The following is a 19,598-nucleotide window of genomic DNA, read 5'->3' as shown; positions in this document are numbered from 1 at the left end:
TGCAATTGACCTTTGTCAGATAGCTCCCGGCTTGGCGAAAGGATTCCTCGCAGCTATTCCTCGTTCAGGTGCTGTGGCGGATCCGATGGATACCTTCGTGTAGCAGTGGAGATCTCCATCGATACGTAGATAAACGCATTCCTCCTGTCAAAAATGCCGCTTAGCTCTAGTTCAGGGAGACCACCCTTGTTAACGCACTTTCAAAACCAGACTTGAGTAATTTTTCACCGATATTGTAGGCAAGCTTTACCGTGCCTCTTTTGTCCCCACAGAAACGGCTAAGGCGTTAGGCATTATTACTCCAAGCTTTGGCGATGTGGCAAAGCCCTACCCCTATAAACCAGTTACTCAATGCGAACAGGTTACCTCACCTAGTTAACTCTTAGTTTCCTAGCTTTTTTCGGCTTAACGACCAAGCAACCGAGCTCATGACAAGAGGAGATTCTGAGGAACCCTTGGATTAGGCAACAGTCTAGGTCCCCGCAATTGGCGGGAAGTCTCAACTCGGCCAAACCAAGTCGAGGTATAGAACAAACACTAGTAATGCACCCAGGTGGGAGTTTTAGCGACGCACCTTAGTGGAAGCTATACCTTACGGGAACGGCCCGTCTCCGATTAGATCGCTCGGTCTCATGCGGGGGCCGACTTTGTTATTATACTCACGAGGCTTCATGTCCCCACACAAGGATAGGTGTGGTTACGTAGAACATCCAGCCTCTACACCTTACGAGGTTGAGATCACTTGGTCAATCATCAGGGCATCGTTAGTATCGATATTTACAGCTTAGCGTGAGGGATCTCGACGGTGTTTCTCAAGTGGCATGCAGCCGTGCAGCATCGTAAGTCACAAAGTACATGCGCTTATGACATGAATCTGGCATGAATATCGGGCATCTGCAAGTATCGTGTACCAGTGGCAATGTGTTGCTGTGCCTCAATGCTCACAGATTTCGTAGCTTGCTACAGTAGACTTCGATAAGGGTTTACTCTTTGCCCCACAGCCCGATTTGACAGAAGGGTGGGATTCTTGTATTGAAAAGTATAAAGACTCGCCGCGACCTCTACATAATGCTATTGTCCTTTGTCACTCTTCGCTCAATCCAATTCTTCAGACACAAGCTTCTGTGAATCAATCCAACATGCGCTTCAACCTTTTCTTCCTCTCGGCTCTGGCCGCCACGTGCACCGCCGTCGCCATCCCTGAGCACGACTTTGTGCCCGACTACTCTCACAACATCTCCCCCGTACCAAGAGGCATCCTTGACAAGCGTGACTCTTACGACTGCAAGGGTAGCTCCATGTGCTCTTCCTTAAAGGTTGCCGCCTGCGATGACGCTGTGAACAACAAGCTCATCCGTAACGATGACGTGAACTACGGTGCCCCCGGGTAAGTCGCCCTACTACTCCTCTCTTGAAGACCATTATTTGGTTGGAAGGTTCCTGAAAGCTAATTGTATGTCTTTCCCCCACCGTGTAGCAGTGGCAGATCCCGCACCGGAGCTTGCTCCAACGTCTTCGGCGGCTACGGATGCGGTATCTTCATCCAGGGCAAGTCTGGCTGCGCTCGCACGGGCAACCAGATGTGGTGGGACTACCAGGACATTCGCAACAACAACTGCCGGGTCTGCGGCTCCAAGCACTGGGGCGATGGCTGCTTGACTACCATCAACTACGTCTCCAGCTGTTAATCGGGTTATGTTGGTCATCTCTCTTAGCTGATGACTGTGAGATACAAAACAACGGCTAAGTTGGAAAACCTGGTCTACGGAAAGGAAAATATAGCCGCCTAAACGCAGTAACGATACGATATTCATGAATGTCCTCTTACGCATCGATAGGATTAAAGACATACAACACATTCTTTAGTAATGCAATATACCACATTCTTTAGTAATGCAATATACAACATTCTTTAGAATAATTAACAATATTCAACACCCGGACAAAGCATGCATGCCTACACTAATCAGTGAAGCTTTGTTTGATAGATGGGTTTAGGTTGACTAAGTTTCCCTCAGATAAACATAGGAATTATTTCCTATCCAGTGGACTTAGGAAACACCTAGTTGATCAATAGATTAATACTGTGGTACCAGATACATAGTATCGTTTTTTTTTTCTACTATTCCACTTACTAATGAGCCTTGAATTTCACTCTATGAAATGATGTAGCATGACGTAGTTCCAGGTGTCTAGGTATAGAGAGGTGTAGTTTTCCGCTGCTACCTTAACATTTAGGGGTGAGTTCTCAAACGTCGCCATATCATGCTCTAGGAAAACCGTCATATGGGAACTCCGCATTTGTTCCGTGTTGGGCCAGATCAGGGGTTAATAGTGACTACAGGCCTGATTCAAGCTTTCCGTATTGTTCTGCTCAGAGACAGTTCCGTGGTGGTCTAATCAGAGGCGATTGTTTTTTTCTGGCCGAAATATCCAGCAAAGCTTGCACGGGCCCAGCCTATTACAGATATAGGCGTTATCTTTCGGAGCTACTAGATAAGGTAGTATAATATGTGTGAATGCTTACGTTAAATGTAAATGTGAATCTTTCATGTTAATGGGGGTTGGATATTGAGCAGAAAGTGATTCATGTTGTTGATTGGCATATTTGTGAGAGATCAGATTCTATGGCAGGCAACATGTAAATCAGAAGGATCGTATATGAAACTTCTCCGTGTCATCGTAGAGTCAGCCTCGGAAGCTAAAGACGAGGTAGGTTGTCAGGTCATCACCTCACATTAGGGTAGCTGCTGGTGTATAAATCACGAGTATTCCTGGCAGCATAGTTGATGCATTCGAACTCTTCACACGCGCACAAAACATTGCCTCCGGTCTCACTACAGTATCGAGAGTAATCTTCAGTCTTGATCATGCGCGTTCTGGACTCGAAAGAGGGCAGTAACCCTCGAAACTAGAACAATAGACCCATGGAAAGGCGGTTATTTGCCTTTCAGAAAGGTGATGCACCTGCAACCCTAACTTTATGCATGTATTGTCGCTGTTTGCCATTGCCAACCATGAAACCAGGGGTTAGCCGCAACAGTCCCCTGGTTGAACTGCGCCAGGACCAATTGAAGTTTGGCTCCTGTCGATACATCTGCAGTATAGGTTGAGATGTGCCAATAATTCGTAATATACTTGTGGAGATCAACTCTACTCAGATTGTTGTTAACCACCATCTAGGCACAGCGGAATTTGATTACATGCGAGCAGGATCTGGCACTTGTCCTGTGTCCAGTTCGACTGTGGACACGACTGTCAGATTGAGCGCGCTACGCGAGGCTTCGGCAACGCTCGGCAGAACACTATTTCCGAGCGCCGAGCCCCGGGTCAGGGGGTGGCATACCCCCTTCCCTACGCGCCCCTGAAGGGCCCTTAGACAGTTACACACATAACGGAATATACATCGTTCTGAACCCTCAATTCGACAATTAACAGTCTGATACGTGCTGCGTTTACGTTAAACGCCGCCAGCCATCTATTCTACGCATACGAAAGCCCTTTCTACGCGCCCAATTGAACCCCTATCGTCGAAATGTCCTCCTCAAGCGCGAAAATCACCCTGAATACCCCTGCCGACTGGATCCTATGGATCGACCAGCTGCAGTCGAAGGCCAAGTCCTACGACCTCTGGCGATATATCGATCCCCAGCGCCCAGGCGCCTTAAACACGGGACAAACGCGTCTCGAGCGGCGGATGGAGCGGCCGAAGCGCCCCGAAATATACGATCACCCCAAGACCGGCAAAGCCGAAGTGCTAAACGAAGACGCCGACTACGAAACGCGCGCACAAGCGCTGGAGGAGCTCTCGGCAGCCAATCTCGCCCTGTATAAGGAACGTCGGTCTGAATATATGGAGCGCTCCAAGACCCATGAAGCGTTCCTGAAAGGGATTCGCGTGCTCGAAGACTGGGTCCGAGATACAGTCAGCACCTCTCTCCTCAAGAGCTGCTGTACCGCGGACCGCGCACTGGACCGCTGGGTCTACGCGTTGAAGGAACGCGTAGGGATAACCACTCGTGAGAGACGCACCGCCGCGAGCGAAGCATATAAGAGAGCGCTCCAGATACCGGAGCGGAAGCGACTCGCAACGAAGAAAGAGCTGGAAGAGTGGCTTACGAAGTGGGAAGAATCAATCCACGAAGCAGCAGCGGCGGGCGTCCCGGGTACCGAGCTCCCCAGTATATGGTTCCCGGAATTCACCTACGCCGTGAGCCACAGCTACGCCGATACATGGATCTTCTCATACCAGACCGTCAAGGACGAACGCGTCGAAAGCGAGAAACTGAGCGTTGGAGAAGTCCTGTCAGACGCGCGGCGGTTCCTACAAACAACCTCTCAACACAACCCGAAGAAGCAGGCCGGACGCGGAGCGTTTGGTCCTACCACAGAAGCCACTTCAAGAAACGAAGAGGAAGGGGAACGAACTTCCCCCGCGCGCCTAACGGTACCAATGAGAAGCAGCCGGGGATCTCGAGGAAACACGCGCTCCAGAGGAGGAGCTCGCAGAGACCGGTCGCGGAAGAGAAGCGATGGGGAGAGCGAGGGCAACCGGCTGTGCCCTGCGTGCCTGAAACCTCACCCGCTCTCGAAGTGCTGGCTCGTCAACGAACGGGAGCGCCCTGAGTGGTACGAGCCGAGTAGAGAGCTTCTCGCGAACCTCGACGAGCGGATGAGAAAAGACGAAACGCTCGCAAACCGTGTCAGGAAGGTGAGAGAACCAGCGAAAGAAGAACACTGACTATATGGCCGAAGCAAGGGGACCGTCCCGAGTGCCTTCCACACCGCTCCGGAGACATACGAGCTCTTCAGATCGGCGATCCTGGACTCTGGATCAACGATCCATGTATTCAACGACCCCTCGTGGTTCACCACACTGTCAGGAAAGCGCAACAGGCGCCAGAAACTCGCTCCGCGTGCCTGGATAGGCTACCTAGTCGGCTACACATCAAGCAACTCGTTCCGGATATGGAATCCCCTGCGTAGTGAAGTATTTACCACGCGCGATATGGTGTTTAACGAGAAATGCCACTTCGACGGCAACGTCAGGTCCCTAGTGGAAGAAATCAACCACCTCGACCTGCAGGCGATTCAGCAGCGCATAGAGGAGCTGATCAGACAGACCACGGGCTCAGAAAACTATATACAAAGCGCTGACGAAGAAGCAGAAGAAGTCTCAGAGCACGCCGATCCCGGTGAGCCTGCCCTGGAAGCAGCAGAAGCGCTCGGGCACCATAACGCTGAAGCGGACGCGCCTAAGCAAGTGGAAGGGCAATACACGGGAGCGCGGTTTAAGCCCTTTCCGACGCCGGAGGCGTCGCCTCCCACATCCTTTCTCGCGGTGCTCACCGAGCTCGACGTGAGGGGGTGGGGAGAAGAGCATACGCGGGATATCCCCGCTACGAAGCCCATCTATAAGAAGGTCACACCACGGACGTCGTACAAAGCCGCTTTTCTAGCTGGAACGACGCTTCATAAACAAAACCCTAGACGTCAAGACGGCCCACGAAGGGATCGCGTTGTGCCTGGCCAGCCGCGCGCCCCTGAGAGGGTTTCCGAGGCAACCTTCACCGTGAAATCCGGGAATGACGGCGCGGATGAAGGCCCTTTGGAAGACCAAGTTACAGGTCAGCAAGAGGCAAGTGAATCCCAGGAAGGTTGCTCCGTGGTAGAAGCGTTTGAGACAAGTGAGCCCAGCTCCCACAGAGACCGGAGCCAGACGCTCGCAGAAGAGACGAAGGATCTCAGAGCGCGCGGTAACCGGGATGTGGTGACTGCGTTGGCGCCGACCGAGCTCCGCTCCCGCGTGGAAGCGCAAGGCCGAAAGAAAGGCGCCTACTGGAGGGATCTGGCCCCTTTGCCAACGTCTCACGATCAGTTACAACGTCACCCTTTCCGGGAGGAGTTCCTGCGCGCTGAAAGAAGCCACCTAGACGGGCACAAGGAGTCCCGCTCGTGGGAAGAGGTCGCAAGAAGCGCCTCGCGCGGCTACCAGGTCCTCGGATGCCACTGGGTATACACTTACAAGCTTGATAAGCACGGGCGATTAGCCAAATTCAAGGCACGCCTGGTTATTCGAGGAGACCAGCAAGCAAGAGACGCGCGGGAGACGTACGCCGCGACGCTCGCAGGTATGTCGTTCCGAGTTCTGATGGCCGTTGCCGCGCGCTTTGACCTAGAATTACTACAATACGATGCGGTAAACGCCTTCGTCCACGCGGATCTAGACGAGACTGTCTATATGGAGCTTCCGCCGGGCTACCGCGTTCCAGGAAGAATCCTGCGATTGAGAAAGGCGCTATACGGCCTACGACGTTCCCCTCTCCTGTGGCAACGCTACTTAGAAAAGGGACTCGTAGAACGTGGATTCGAACGCGTGGCAGGCGAGAATTGCTGCTGGCAAAAAGGCGAAGTCATGTTCTTCTTCTACGTGGACGACTGCGTACTGGCGTTTCCCCGCGCGCGCAAGGAGGCAGCGCTGCGGGAGGTCTCTGAGCTACAGAAGCGCTACCACTTCGAAGGAGGCGGAGACCTCCAGTGGTTTTTAGGAATCGAGGTCATACGAGACCGAGCCACACGCCGATTATGGCTCTCGCAGGCAGTTTACGCCGAGAAGGTGAGGCGGCTGCTTCCACCTACAGCTAACGCGTTAGAAGACGGTTCTGAAGCGCGCTCGTACACTCCTATGGTCCTGGAGGAGCTTCTACCCTACGAAGGAGAGGCCAGCGCGTGGGAAGTCAACCAGTACCAGAAGAAGGTCGGGACTCTCCTATACGCCGCAATAATGACGAGACCCGACGTCGCGTTCGCGGCAAGCCGTCTCGCGCGCTTCAACCAGAATCCCGGGCCGAAACACCAACGCGCAGCGGACAGAGCGCTCGCCTACCTCTATTCCACCCGCTACCTCTGCCTCGAATACGGCTGCGAACCCGGCAGCGAGGAAGACACGCTTATCGTGGCGTCAGATGCCAGCTTCGCAGACAACTCCCTGGATCGGAAGAGCTCTCAGGCGCTCGCTATGAAGCTATTCGGCGGGCTTGTTGCGTGGCGCGCTAACAAACAGGCCACGGTCACCACATCTACGACGGAAGCTGAGCTGCTATCCCTCTCGCAAGCAGCAAAGGAAGCGCTATTTGCAAGCCGCCTGATCTCCGCGCTAAACGTACACCTTCTAACAGAAGAAGCGCCGGAAGCGACGTTTCCCGCAGAAAAGCGCAGCGTACCCACGATTCAGATCCAATGCGACAACTTACAGACCGTTCGACTGGTGACAACGGATCTAGTGACCCTTCAGACGCGCTTACGGCACGTGGATATTCACAACCACTGGCTACGACAAGAGGTCGCAGCGAAGCGCGTATCCGTGGCATACACACCGTCGTCAGAGCTTATGGCAGACGGTCTGACGAAGAGTCTCGCGCTCCCACAGTTCCGCGAGTTCCGGAAGCAGGTCCGTATGAGCGAACAGGCAGAGCTCCTGAAGCGGAATCGGAGACGCGAATTAGAAGAAGACGAAGAAGCGTGGGCCAAGAGAGCCGCGCAGGAAGACGTCTGGGCGGTCGAAGACCACGAGAAGCGCGCTCCGAGTGCCACGGGAAGCTCGTGACTTGCTGTGGTACGCGAGTTGTACGTATAAAACGTCCTCTTAGCAGAAGGAGAGGAGACAGCGCAGTAGAAAGCCTACCAGCCGAGGGATGAGCGAAAGAAGAGCTCTGAACGCAGTGTAATCTAAATACGAGGGGGAGAGGGCGACTCGAGGGCAGGGAAGCCCCGATTCGGCGCTCCCCTGAGGGGGTGTGTCAGATTGAGCGCGCTACGCGAGGCTTCGGCAACGCTCGGCAGAACACTATTTCCGAGCGCCGAGCCCCGGGTCAGGGGGTGGCATACCCCCTTCCCTACGCGCCCCTGAAGGGCCCTTAGACAGTTACACACATAACGGAATATACATCGTTCTGAACCCTCAATTCGACAACGACAATGGGATATAATCGGCACAGTACAGCAACCAGAAAAACCTCAAAAAAGGTGAAACGAAATGCGATAAGTGATTTTCGAGGTTCCAACACGTCCATCAATAGGAGGTGATTGGGCTAGGAGCTAGTTTCCGGAGTGGTGGAAGGAAGCTCGAGCGCCGAAGATAATAGCTGTTGCGATAGTTGGAATACGGAGTCGTGTGGCACTTTCAGCCACACGCCCGCCACGCTGAGAGGCCCAAGCCTCCCAGACCCACGTGACGGGCCAAGGGGGAATATCCCCACCTTCTGGTCAACAACACCACTTTCAACTATCATGAACCATCGATTAGAACCAATTTACTGTTATTTGTTATTAACGAACGGAATTCCGTTTCACCCCCTGTGAAACCTACAATAGCCTTGCCCATCATAATATCGGCAATGGCTGCAATTTCTCTCTGAGGGGCATGGTCATAATACTAAGGCTGCTTGATTACTGTCTTTTTTGATTGCAATGATCTCAGTATAACTTGAGTTTAGTTACAGTCCAAACGTTAAAGCCAATTGCTGAGTCCTAAACAGCAAAGTTCCGAATACAGATCGCGATAAGTTAGTGAAGGTTTAAATGCCTCAATGATTTCTAGTATATGGCTTTAGGGCTTCGCGATTGTCTATATTGTGGTGCCACTAAATCAGACTAGAAGTAACTTATGAAGTACAACTGCGTGCGAGGTTGTTGAACAAGTACGAATAGCACCACGTGCGGTAACACATAGCATGGTTGTGGCCTCAGATATTGAACAATCCTAGGTCTAGGGGTAAGTTTTTTGCAAAGACCGCGGACAGTTTGTCCCGGGATTCTTTGTTGAGAGACTGGGGCAAATAGAGAAAAGTGGCAATAGCATGGTTGAGCCAGAAGGATCATTGTTGGAAAGAGAATAGTACAATGCACTAAATCCTAACAAAGACTTCTTTCACAGTGGGACATTTTTTATCCCTAATTTCCCTAGCAGATAAGCTAATTTAATTCCGGACACCCATAAGTACCATATCGAAACATGTAACAAAGCTCTCATTTGTGCACTGCCTGGTTGAGTTTGAAATTGGGCCGTGGAACTCAGCCATTCAACTTAGAAGCCAACAGGTAATCGAAATTTAGACATGGGTGTCATGATATATAGACTTGATTTCACGAGTTTTCTTGTGACTTCTACTTCAATTCATCACAATCCTTCTTCGTGTTTCCTTCTTGGTTAAACAGTCACTCTTTTAAGCTTGGAATACTATGTCTCCCACTTACTCGAACCTGCGGCTTTTGCCGCTTTTATATCTCTTCTTCGTTATAGGTTCTGCCTTGCCAGGACAACATCCAAAGAGAGTGCTTAGTACTTCCCTCGGTTGCTTCACAGATCTTGTTGACGGAAAGAGAGCTCTGAGCGGTCGAAATACTGCTGCGAACGACATGACAGTCGAAAAGTGCGCCGCATTCTGCTCTGCATTCGCTCTGTTCGGCGTCGAATATGGCCGCGAATGTTTCTGCGGTAATGCCCGAGATCCTAGCAGCCAGGCGGCAGACCCTTCTGATTGCAACTTTCGTTGCTCCGGCGATTCAAGAAGCTTATGCGGCGCAAGCAATCGCTTGAATATCTATAGTAACCTGAGTCCTACGACTCAGGGGCCTGCCACCCTGCCTGGGATTACGTCTCTGGGCTGCTTCGTCGATAGTATACCCCGAAAACTGCCGAGCAAAACTATTTCTGATGGAAGCATGACAGCAGCCAAATGTGCGGCCAGTTGTGCTGGCTATACCTATTTTGGGACACAGTGGTCTTCAGAATGCTACTGTGGAAATACCGTTCCAGACATCTCAGCACCTATATCCGATTGTAACATGGTTTGCTCCGGCAATTATAACGAGTTTTGTGGTGGCAGTATGCGGCTGAATATCTACAAGGTTGACCAAACTTCAGCAACTAAGTCAACCTCCGGCGGTACATCTGGTACTACTGTAAGCAATGGAAGCTCTCTCGGCGGCTTTACTTACCGTTCTTGCTGGACTGATACGCCGTACGACCGATCGCTAAAGGCTATTGATTATCGCGCTGATGACATGACTGTCGAAAAGTGCGCAGAGCGGTGTAAAGCATACACTTATTTTGGGCTTGAATATTCACGAGAGTGCTTTTGTGGCGACGATTTGATCGGACAAGCTGCGCCAGAAGATGAATGTAAGATGTCTTGCATGGGTGCAGGCGATCAAAAGTGTGGCGACTCGAACAGACTGAATATATACTCGAAGCAAACGTTGTCGGCCTCTCCATCTTATTCATCGTCGTCTACTTCAGTCACATCGTCATGGTCATCGACGATTTCAACTTCTCCGACGTCTTTTTCGACATCATTGTCTTCTTCGACCTCCAAAACGTCTTCATCCTTGAAGCTATCTGAATCATTAGCTTCTCATACATCTTCACCTGCATCGACTACATCATTGACTCCGCAGATTTCCTCATCGACATCAACAACAACATCGACTTCTCAGACGTCTTCATCATCCTCATTAACTACATTGTCAACATCCAGGACGTCCTCAATGTCTATGTCAACATCATCAGGTCCACAGATCCCATCATCGACATCTATTACTTCTTCAGCTTCTCAAACTTCATCTTCATCATCATCTTCATCATCATCATTGACATCTGACTTGTCGAAAACCACCGGTCCCGCCATGACGACCGTCACTAGTTGTGCTGCAACAGCAACATACAATGGGACCCCGGAATACTGCTTTACGCCCGGAAACCTTCCCACTTATTGCGAAATGATGTTTGCAGAGAAGGCGGACTTGACCTTGGACCAGTTTATATCCTATTGCAAGCCTCAACTGTCCGCAAATGGCTTGCCTGCAAATCCCCAAGCGTTAGCTTGTTTAAACGCAAACACGTATAAGAGCATTCCGAGCGCAAACAGCTGTTTGAATGCGCCGTCAGCCTCATTGATCTGCCAGTACGACACTGCCTGCGTTACGAAGACATATGTAGTCGGCCAAGTACCAACGGCTTCCCCAGCCACTACTACCCCAACCATTGGCATTAACCTATTCGGAGATGGAGGGTGGGAATCTGGCAACACAAATCCTTGGGAAGTTTCCAATGACGATCAGTTGGGAATATCCGGAAAGGGAAACTTTATGGAAGTAACTGTCAATTCTGTCCGACCCCGGTCAGGTAAATACAGTCTCTCGGCGCTGTATACAGGCATAAACTACGGCGCGGTTTCCTTTATTCGTATGCAGAAGGTTGTGCCTGGCAAGACGTATCAACTCCAATTTTACGTCTGGTCGACCAAAGCGGGAACGAACACAGGTGTGCAAGTCAACCTGGAGCCTGGTGGTTTCGCCATTGGAGAGTCGTCTTTGAACTCGACTCCGACAAATCAGTGGGTAAAGAGAACTTTGACCATCAAAACTATCACGTCCTTCATAAAGTTGAAGATGAGCGTCACTGGCTCTGTATATGGATCCAACAACATCAATCAAATCTATATTGACGATATATCGTTCATGCAGCTTGATTAGGACGTCGTATCTAGTACGGGATGTCGGGGATCCGCAATTCTTCTTTTTTTACTGCTGTAACCTTTCTTTCCTAACCAAGGCATCTTGTTTATTCTTTTGTCGACCTTCATAGATCTGGGGTGGGTTGGATTTATTGCTCCAAAAATTCTTCTTAGCTTTACTTAATCTTGAATGATTGAAGACACAAATGCCAGATACATAAAACTTGTGTGACAACAAAAGTAGAACCGCAATTACTTTGTGGCAATTGTATCCAAGATCTATCGAGACAGTTTCAAATTCCTTAATCAGACTTGCCTGTCCTTTCAATGCATTGGTGCAACCGGTAACGTCATGGCGCATCTCAGCTCTGAAGCCAAACCAGCGTCGGCCTCTTCCTCCATTATTTTTGATAGATATCTTGTCACCTCTGAAGGCTTTAAAACTTGAAATCCCATTGATTCATAAAACGGCCTGTTCCAGGGAACGTCTCGAAAGGTAGTTAGCGTGATTGCGGCACAGCCACGAGATGCTGCCCACGCCCTCGCTGCTTGCACCAGGCTTCGGCCGATACCTCTCCCTTGAAAATCCAACTTGACTGTAAGTTCGCAGATATGAAAATTGCCCTCAATTGGTTCGCCATTTATAAACCCCACTGGGACGTCTCTGTTGTCGACAGCTACCAAAGCGGCTCCACTCGATATGAACTCCAGATGTCGTGCCTCAGACTGCACATTGTCGCTGGCAATCCAAGCAAGGGTAGGAATCTGCAAGAATGCTTTTGCACCTGAGACTTCAACTGTAGGTAGAAGGGGTGCATCTCTTGGTTCTGCGAGTCTGATGGTAATGATGCTCATGGTCATCGAGTATGTGTCTCGATGAGATATTAGGTGTTAAGGCTGGGAGTGTGGATATTTACACTGAATCCATCAGAGCTGAGGGATGATAAGAGTGACTTGGACGCACTAGTATTAGTCCAGAACTCGTTATACTTAAGTCCCTATAACATTACAATGTGTTTAGTTTTGAAGGCGAGTCGATGCAACTGTCCTGAGTCATCCGGCCAGCGCCATTGCTATGATGGTATCTTGGCAGCTGATTGGTCTACCTGCAACAGTGGCTTTGATTGGCTAGTTCCTAGTGCCAGTAAACACCACTAGCCATTCTTAAATTACCGTATGCAGTAGTTGCTGCAAAAGATGCATAGCGGCCGTAAGCCCCTAGCGGTTGGGTCGGAGAGGCTGTGGATTAGCGAGATTCTTTTCCAATACACCTGCAGGCGCCCTACACTAAATCATAACCACGTGCTCTCATCTGTTGCACTTTAGTCCTCAAGCCCGTGTATATGGCTCTTGTAGGGAGGAAAATAAGCGCTTCTGGACGTGTTAAGAAGAGATATCGTAAATTGCTTCCGCCATTTTCCTCTCTCCATAACCGGTAAAGTGATAGCAACCACAGGCATAATCGCAATCTGCAAAGCAAGCAGTAGCAAGGACAGATTACTGAATGGCAGTACAAGATAAGGGTCACATCGATGTCGAAATTTCCATGACTATTTTTGTGTACAAGTGGCACATTTGTCTTCCTTCAACCAAGCCGGGGAGCTGGTGATTGTCATTTAACAGTAAGGTACAGCTTACTAGGGCTTTACTGCATGTGATGCAGGTTGATAATTATTCGGGAATATCCTAAAGCCCCAAAAAGTGACAGGTCCGGATGCAGGAAAGAGATTGATTGTCCTCCTCTCTCTACGCTTCTTTGATGATGTCGAGCGACGAATGTAGTGGTCTAATTACGAGGTGGAGCACTTGGTCCAACACAAAACATTAAACTCAATGCTAGCCTTCTTTGAGGCGGGCTGTATCCTTAGACAACCTACTAATCAACAAACAGCCAGGTTTCGCGTCTCACCACGTGATGTTCAGCTCTACCTCATGGGGAAGAATCTCAATTTCAACTGCCATGCTTACTAACCACCATGTGTTGGACCTTTCCAATGCATCGGATCAGGAAAGCTTTCTGAGACCCTATCCGTCAAAAAAAAAAAAAAACACCAGTTGGTTTCGGATAGTACCATAAGCATTTTTTGAGTCGCCAAGCCCAGGAGAATAACGCCTTGCCCGACGATTCTGGCGGATTGGCCGGAATTATTCATTCCCCCGATGGCATTCGATGCTACCAGAAAGCATTCGACTTTGCCGCTGCAGCACCTCCTAGCCTTGGACCATCAGCGCTCCACAGTTGCCAGCCAGGGTGTCACCGGTCTAGAGGTGGCCATATGCTGAATCCCTGCTCAACTTTCCCAATCGAGCACGCGAAGGTCGCTGAAAGGAGCAGATTGGTTCAGGTGGCCAACTCGGATTGGCCTCCGGGAGAAGCTCCTTGCCAGATTCGAATTCGGAATTTTCTACCCTTGTTCACGTACGCAGCAGTTGCCCAGATCAGACCGATAGTGTGGTAGAAGAAAGCTATTGATGCCGCTTCGCCCGAATCTAAGCAGTTTCTGACTGAAGGACCCAGAAAGTCGGGTCGGGAGACTTCAGCTTTCAGCTTTCGCCCTGTAACCCCCAACTGACTGGGCATGTTTACGATGGCTTGGCATCTTGACATCGTAGCTTCAGCTCGCCGCATGCTTGTGTCTAACCCAGAGTAGACTTCCAGCAATGTCGACTATTGACATGTCGACTGTTGGTGCATCACTAACTTTCGGCTGGCTATACTCCTTATGGGATGATGAAGATGCATCAACAGAGTAGAGATTGTCAAAAAGGAAGATAAAAAGGCAACTGCCACTTGCCTTCTAATGCATTTCCTTCTCCTCCTCATCCTCACGCTCTTGTCTTCCATCGTTTTCTAACACCAACGGATCGGACAAAACCTCCAACTTGTCGCTCAAGTGATTTGTGAAGATGGTTCATCAAAACACATTCGTCGGCGCTCTGTCTGTGCTTCTTGCCAGCGTAGCTGCCTCGCCTCTCGAACTTCATGAGCGTGCTACCTGCAACCGAGACAATCTCTTCCGTTGCTTCATCGATCAGCGGTACTCGACCCAAGCGAGTGCGTTCTGCTCCGGGCTTACTCCATTCACAAAGACCGTAGCAACTGTCACGGCTACAGAGTATGTGTTTCAATCGTAGAACCGTTGTTCAACCCCGCTAAGACTCTTGCGCTCCGTAGCACTGCAACTGTGTGGACCGACGTGGTGGCAACCACCCAGACAGACTTTGTCACCTCAACTACGACGGTATTCACAGCAACTGTCCCCTCTTCAACCATCACCGTCACCGCTTTCTATGGCCAAAGCCCTCAAAAGCGTGCGGAAGTTGGTGCGGCTCCCGCTCCCAAGTGCGCCACCGAAGGTGCAGGCTACCCAGCTTCGCGCATCACCTCAGCCTGCTCTTGCATCGATGTGCCTGCACAGACAACCAGTGTCACTTACACAGCTGGCACAGTGACTGTCACTGATGTAAGTAAATACTCTACACAACAATGAAGGCCCAATCTAACGACCAATTGCCATAGACGTCCACCTCCCTTCTCACTGCTTCTGCTACGGCGACAGTCTGGGAGACAGTTTCTACCGTAACAACGAGCGGCGTGGCTACCGTAACAGTCGCTCCAGCTCCTCTCGAGAACCTGGATTTCGAGAAAGGCAACTTCGACGGCTGGACTTACAGTGACAACAACGGTGCCGGATGGGATGGAGACATCGTCAGAGTTCCAGGTGCCAACGGCCAGCCTACCTGGGCGTTTCGTTCCATCAACCGTCAGTACCTCGGTTTTGCTCTCTTGTACTTCAACAACCGGTACTTCCATCTGAAGTCGGGCCCCCGGTACAGAATCAGCTTTTCGGGCAAGACGACAGCTCCTGGCGCCGGCAACACACTCCCCAACACCTACTTCTCGGTCGTCGGTAAGCCTAACTGGTCTATCGGAGCATCTTGGTCTTCGCCTTTGCAGAACGGTACTCCTCTTGGAAATGGTTGGTACAGATTCAGTGGAGAGTTTACGGTTCCCGCCAGGTACGAAGGCGATTGTGGATTGAACATTGGGTTCACAAGAAACACAAACTACGTCGAGCATTTTATCGACAACATTACTCTTGAGCAGCTTTAAATCTGTCATATGGATAGTTCAGAGATTTCAGTAACGGCCAGAGACGAGGAGTTGGTGGGGATTGGACATGGATTTGCTGAGCTCATGTATACGCTGATGCTCAGGCTTTTTCAATGGTTGTCGCTCGTGGATATAAAGAATTTTAATACATCAATGTTCAAGCAAAAAAGAACATCTTTAACACCCTTTTTGTCGCTGACTAATACTTGATGTACATTATCAATGTATTATATCTATGGCCATCTCGTTTGAACCACCACAGCGGTCTCTCACGTTTACCCACCCCATTCCGTATCCACCAAAGACGGCATAGATCTCAATGTTAGTTAGATATTTCCAATCGCCTCGTAAGCTTTCACTCGTATTGAAACTGCAACTTCCTAGGCCAACAGGTCACGTAGGCTGCGGGCGATGACTTTCGTAGCACGTCTTAGATCATCGAGCTGCAACCGCTCGTCCGCCCGCTTAGCATGGGACTCTAGGACTGTGCGAGGGCCGGCGCCATAGATGACACCGGGTATTCCGGCTTCCGCATACAACCGTACATCGGTGTAAAGCGGGGTACCCGTCGCAGGCGCCGGCTGACCGAAGATCTCCCCAGTGTGTTTCTGAATCGCTTCCACCAGTGGCTGGTTGCCAGGGTGGGAACGCATTGATTTCGCAAGGAGCAGGCGCCGGAGATCCACTGAGATGCCAGGTATCCCAGCAGCCGCGTCACCAATTACTCGCCGGATTTCCGTCTCCACTTCGGCCGGGTCTTCCTCCGGAATCATGCGGCGGTCGAGCTTGAACACCACTTTACCGGGCACAACATTTGTATTCGTACCGCCTTCGATACGACCAACGTTAAGATAAGGATGAGTAATGCCAGCTACTTCAGACCGCACCTCTCGGTAGCCTTTGTTGAGCGCATAGAGCGCGTTAAGAATAGCCACTGCACCCTGAAGCGCGTCAACACCGCTGTCGGGAATGGCGGCGTGAGCTTGGTTGCCATGAACGGTGATTTCCATCTGAAGACAACCATTGTGTGCGGTCACCACCTCATATGAAAACCCAGCAGCAATCAGGAGGTCAGGCTTAGTTAGCCCCTGGCTCAGCAGCCAGCCGGGGCCGAGTTCGCCGCCAAACTCCTCGTCATAAGTAAAGTGAAGCTCAACTGAGCCTCGCAGTGGAGCTTTCAGTGACTCCAAGGCACGAACCGCAAAAGTGAAGCTTGCAAAGTCGCTTTTGCTGACGGCAGTTGCACGGCCGTACATTACGCCGTCCTCGATAACTGCGCCGTAAGGATCGCGTGTCCAGCCCTCGCCCGGCGGGACTACGTCGCCATGGGCATTGAGAGCCACTGTACGGCCAGATTCATCGTATTTGCGGCGCACGATCAGATTCGTGATGGATTTCATGCCGTAAGCAAGGACCTTATCTTCAGGCACTGGGTGGCGCTCGGCTTCGAAGCCGAAGCTTTGCAGCAACTCGGCTGTGAGCTCCGCATGTGGGGCATTGTTACCGGGAGGAGTATCGGTCGGTGCCCTCACTAGCTTCTGTAGAAACTGTAACTCCTCGTCGAAATGATCGTCGATCCAGTCGTCGAGACGCTTAAAGTCAGTGGCGATGGCGGAATCAGACATGGTTATTGTGGTTTAGGTAAGTTGAAGGATGATATGTGTGGGATGGCAGGGCCACAATGTAAGGTAGCGCAATTATTGCGAGTTTCCCCGGATTCGGCCTTGGCCGGGCCCACTTTGACCAGAGATGTGTCCTTGCGCCGGGACAGAACTCAATTTCTCCCCACGCTAACCATCGTTCTTCTGCTCCATAATTACTCTTCAGTAAAGTTGTTGTCATACTAACCTTACATGTATGTCCCTTGTGTTGTTTAGCAGTAGCCATTGGAACGCTGAGGTAGCCTTGAACCAAATACTCAGTATTCAATAGCACAAAGCAAAACCTGTTTCTACGACAAAACGTACCGTGCTTTGAGCAGATTCTATGACAGCACCACCCATTCTACAGTCGCCCAGCCTCTTTTCCGAGCTAAAGGGCCGTCTGTTTAGCCGGGTTACTGCTGTTTGACAGAAAGTGGATGACTAAAATCTCTCAAACAGTTTCCAGGTAAATAAAAGTGTCTTTGAATATTTCATCCGAGACTTTGGTCCTAATCTTATTCCTGCATCACTGTTTTGCATCAAATCATAATGGCAACTGATACGGAAGCCTTTGTAAAAGCCCCCAGATTTTTTTATTGCTAAGCGCACTTTAGATTCGATTAGATCTTCAATTCAAGACCTAGCCTGAATTCTTTTGTGAATCACGGATGTTGAAGCGTGGGCAGCGAAAGAGTAGCCCAGGTTGGATCCATTCGAGCTCTAACCCGGTTTAATTTTGAGGGTCTGAGACTGTTGAAGACGAATTAAATCTGAACTTCGCCGATAGACCGCCTAAGTCTGCATAGATCACCCGCCGCCCTAAGGTCGTGTGAACTGGCTGAGCAGGGTGAGTAGGGTGAGATAGGCAATTTTATAGACAACCGGGCTGTTAAAGAAGATTATCTATTACCAGAAGAAGACTAAATTCCGAACCTTGTATTCTATGCCCGCCATAATCAGCTATATTAAGACCATCTTTAAATCTCCTGGTCTAGCATAGATAAATTATGTATAGAATACTAAAGCTTACTAAGCTTACTTACGCCTAATATTATACAACTAGGTAGCTATGGCTGAATTATCCTACTTGGCGCGCCTTCTATTTCTAGTCTACAAATCTAGTGCTAACTAATCTCACTATAAAGATTCGTACTAGAGTAATAGATATTCCTCCTATGGATATTACCAACCTACTAGCGGGGAGCGTAGAAAGAAGAAGAGATAGATAATGCTCTACCCGACAACCGGCCCAGCAGAGACCAGCACCCGGAACAAGTGCAAGACCAAGACCACCCGGGATGGCCGGTAATCGGACGGCTTGATTGGGAGCTGAATGGGGTCCTATTCGACGAACGCCTAGAAGTGGACGGCGCTAAAGAGGCAAAGAAGGTTGCTAACTTTAATCAACCGATGGCGATAATTACAGTTATGACTCAAGCGGTCAATGAGTGTAAGGATCTTGAGTGAATGAGACACTACAGTAACATTGCGAACGCAGTAGCTACAAGTACGATACCCACCCTAACGCGACCTATCGGCGCGCCGTTCGCCACAGTAGACGGAGCCGGCGCGCTCGTAGACGAAGCTGCGCCAGTCGTCTCAGATCCGGAAGCAACCGCAGAGCCCCTAGATGTGGCCGCAGCCGAAGCTGAGGCCGAGGCGGCAAACGCCGATGTTGTCTTTGCCTCGTGGGTGACGGTGACAGTGACCTGCTGAGTTACGGTGGCAACCGACTGGGTTGGCGACTCGTAGAGCTTGATACCGCATACCGCCTCCGCGTCGAACGTGAACGGGTTGTTCCAGCTCTCGCATCCTAGACTCTGCCGCTGGATCGAATCTGGGTGTTTTGCAAGTAAGCATGTGTGTCCGTGGACTATTGGGTAAAACTCACCGATCAGGACGGAGCGGTCGCATTTGTCGGCCATGCAGCAAAAATATCTCTCGCGGTACTTCTGATGGGTGCACATGCATGCCGGGTCGTTCGTGCAGGAGCCGCCTGGGAAACTGCCAAAGAAGCAGCCGTTCTAAGAGAGTGAGCTGTGCGTCCTACGGCATATTGTTTTGGTTGCGACTCACGTCGCAGTCTGCGTCGCGGTGTTGTTTTTCTTGATCGTATGGCGGCGGTGTAGATGCCAGGCTGGTGCCCAGCAGTCCGAGGAGCATGACGGTGGTTGATCGCGGCATGGTGTGGTGGAGGTAACGACTGAATGGAACGAGCGACTGTGGAGAAGGTTGATTTCTCTAAATTTTCTTTTCTCCTTCAGAGAAAGGAGGAGATAGCCTCCTATTTGTAAACGGCAGAAATGACTGCGACAAGTTTACCAA

General features: G+C 50.5%; 6 protein-coding genes across 6 annotated transcripts; 4 read left to right on the top strand and 2 right to left on the bottom strand.

The window, feature by feature from the left end:
- Positions 1-1,139: 1,139 nt before the first annotated feature.
- CTRU02_204254 (uncharacterized protein) lies at positions 1,140-1,688 on the top strand (the record flags this gene model as incomplete). The annotated part of the gene is made up of 2 exons (XM_036728345.1): positions 1,140-1,387; positions 1,478-1,688. 2 exons carry the CDS (start codon positions 1,140-1,142, stop codon positions 1,686-1,688), a joined length of 459 nt encoding a protein of 152 aa, XP_036580054.1.
- Positions 1,689-3,853: 2,165 nt separating this feature from the next.
- CTRU02_204253 (gag protein) lies at positions 3,854-4,741 on the top strand (the record flags this gene model as incomplete). Its single annotated transcript, XM_036728344.1, has 1 exon — positions 3,854-4,741. The coding sequence occupies one exon, from the start codon at positions 3,854-3,856 to the stop codon at positions 4,739-4,741; it is 888 nt and encodes a 295-aa protein (XP_036580053.1).
- A 4,676-nt stretch (positions 4,742-9,417) lies between these two features.
- Positions 9,418-11,535, top strand: CTRU02_204252 (uncharacterized protein; the record flags this gene model as incomplete). The annotated part of the gene is made up of 1 exon (XM_036728343.1): positions 9,418-11,535. The coding sequence occupies one exon, from the start codon at positions 9,418-9,420 to the stop codon at positions 11,533-11,535; it is 2,118 nt and encodes a 705-aa protein (XP_036580052.1).
- A 2,888-nt stretch (positions 11,536-14,423) lies between these two features.
- CTRU02_204250 (FAD dependent oxidoreductase) lies at positions 14,424-15,630 on the top strand (the record flags this gene model as incomplete). The annotated part of the gene is made up of 3 exons (XM_036728341.1): positions 14,424-14,632; positions 14,692-14,980; positions 15,037-15,630. The coding sequence occupies 3 exons, from the start codon at positions 14,424-14,426 to the stop codon at positions 15,628-15,630; spliced, it is 1,092 nt and encodes a 363-aa protein (XP_036580051.1).
- Positions 15,631-16,010: 380 nt separating this feature from the next.
- Positions 16,011-17,255, bottom strand: CTRU02_204251 (metallohydrolase YodQ; the record flags this gene model as incomplete). Its single annotated transcript, XM_036728342.1, has 1 exon — positions 16,011-17,255. The coding sequence occupies one exon, from the start codon at positions 17,253-17,255 to the stop codon at positions 16,011-16,013; it is 1,245 nt and encodes a 414-aa protein (XP_036580050.1).
- Positions 17,256-18,748: 1,493 nt separating this feature from the next.
- Positions 18,749-19,457, bottom strand: CTRU02_204249 (uncharacterized protein; the record flags this gene model as incomplete). Its single annotated transcript, XM_036728340.1, has 3 exons — positions 18,749-19,110; positions 19,165-19,297; positions 19,350-19,457. 3 exons carry the CDS (start codon positions 19,455-19,457, stop codon positions 18,749-18,751), a joined length of 603 nt encoding a protein of 200 aa, XP_036580049.1.
- Positions 19,458-19,598: the final 141 nt, after the last annotated feature.

Source organism: Colletotrichum truncatum, assembly GCF_014235925.2.
Source record: "Colletotrichum truncatum strain CMES1059 chromosome Unknown Contig_0002, whole genome shotgun sequence".
NCBI lineage: Eukaryota > Fungi > Ascomycota > Sordariomycetes > Glomerellales > Glomerellaceae > Colletotrichum > Colletotrichum truncatum.
The sequence above is the reverse complement of the archived record's forward strand: the minus strand, read 5'-3'. Positions and strand labels throughout refer to the sequence as shown.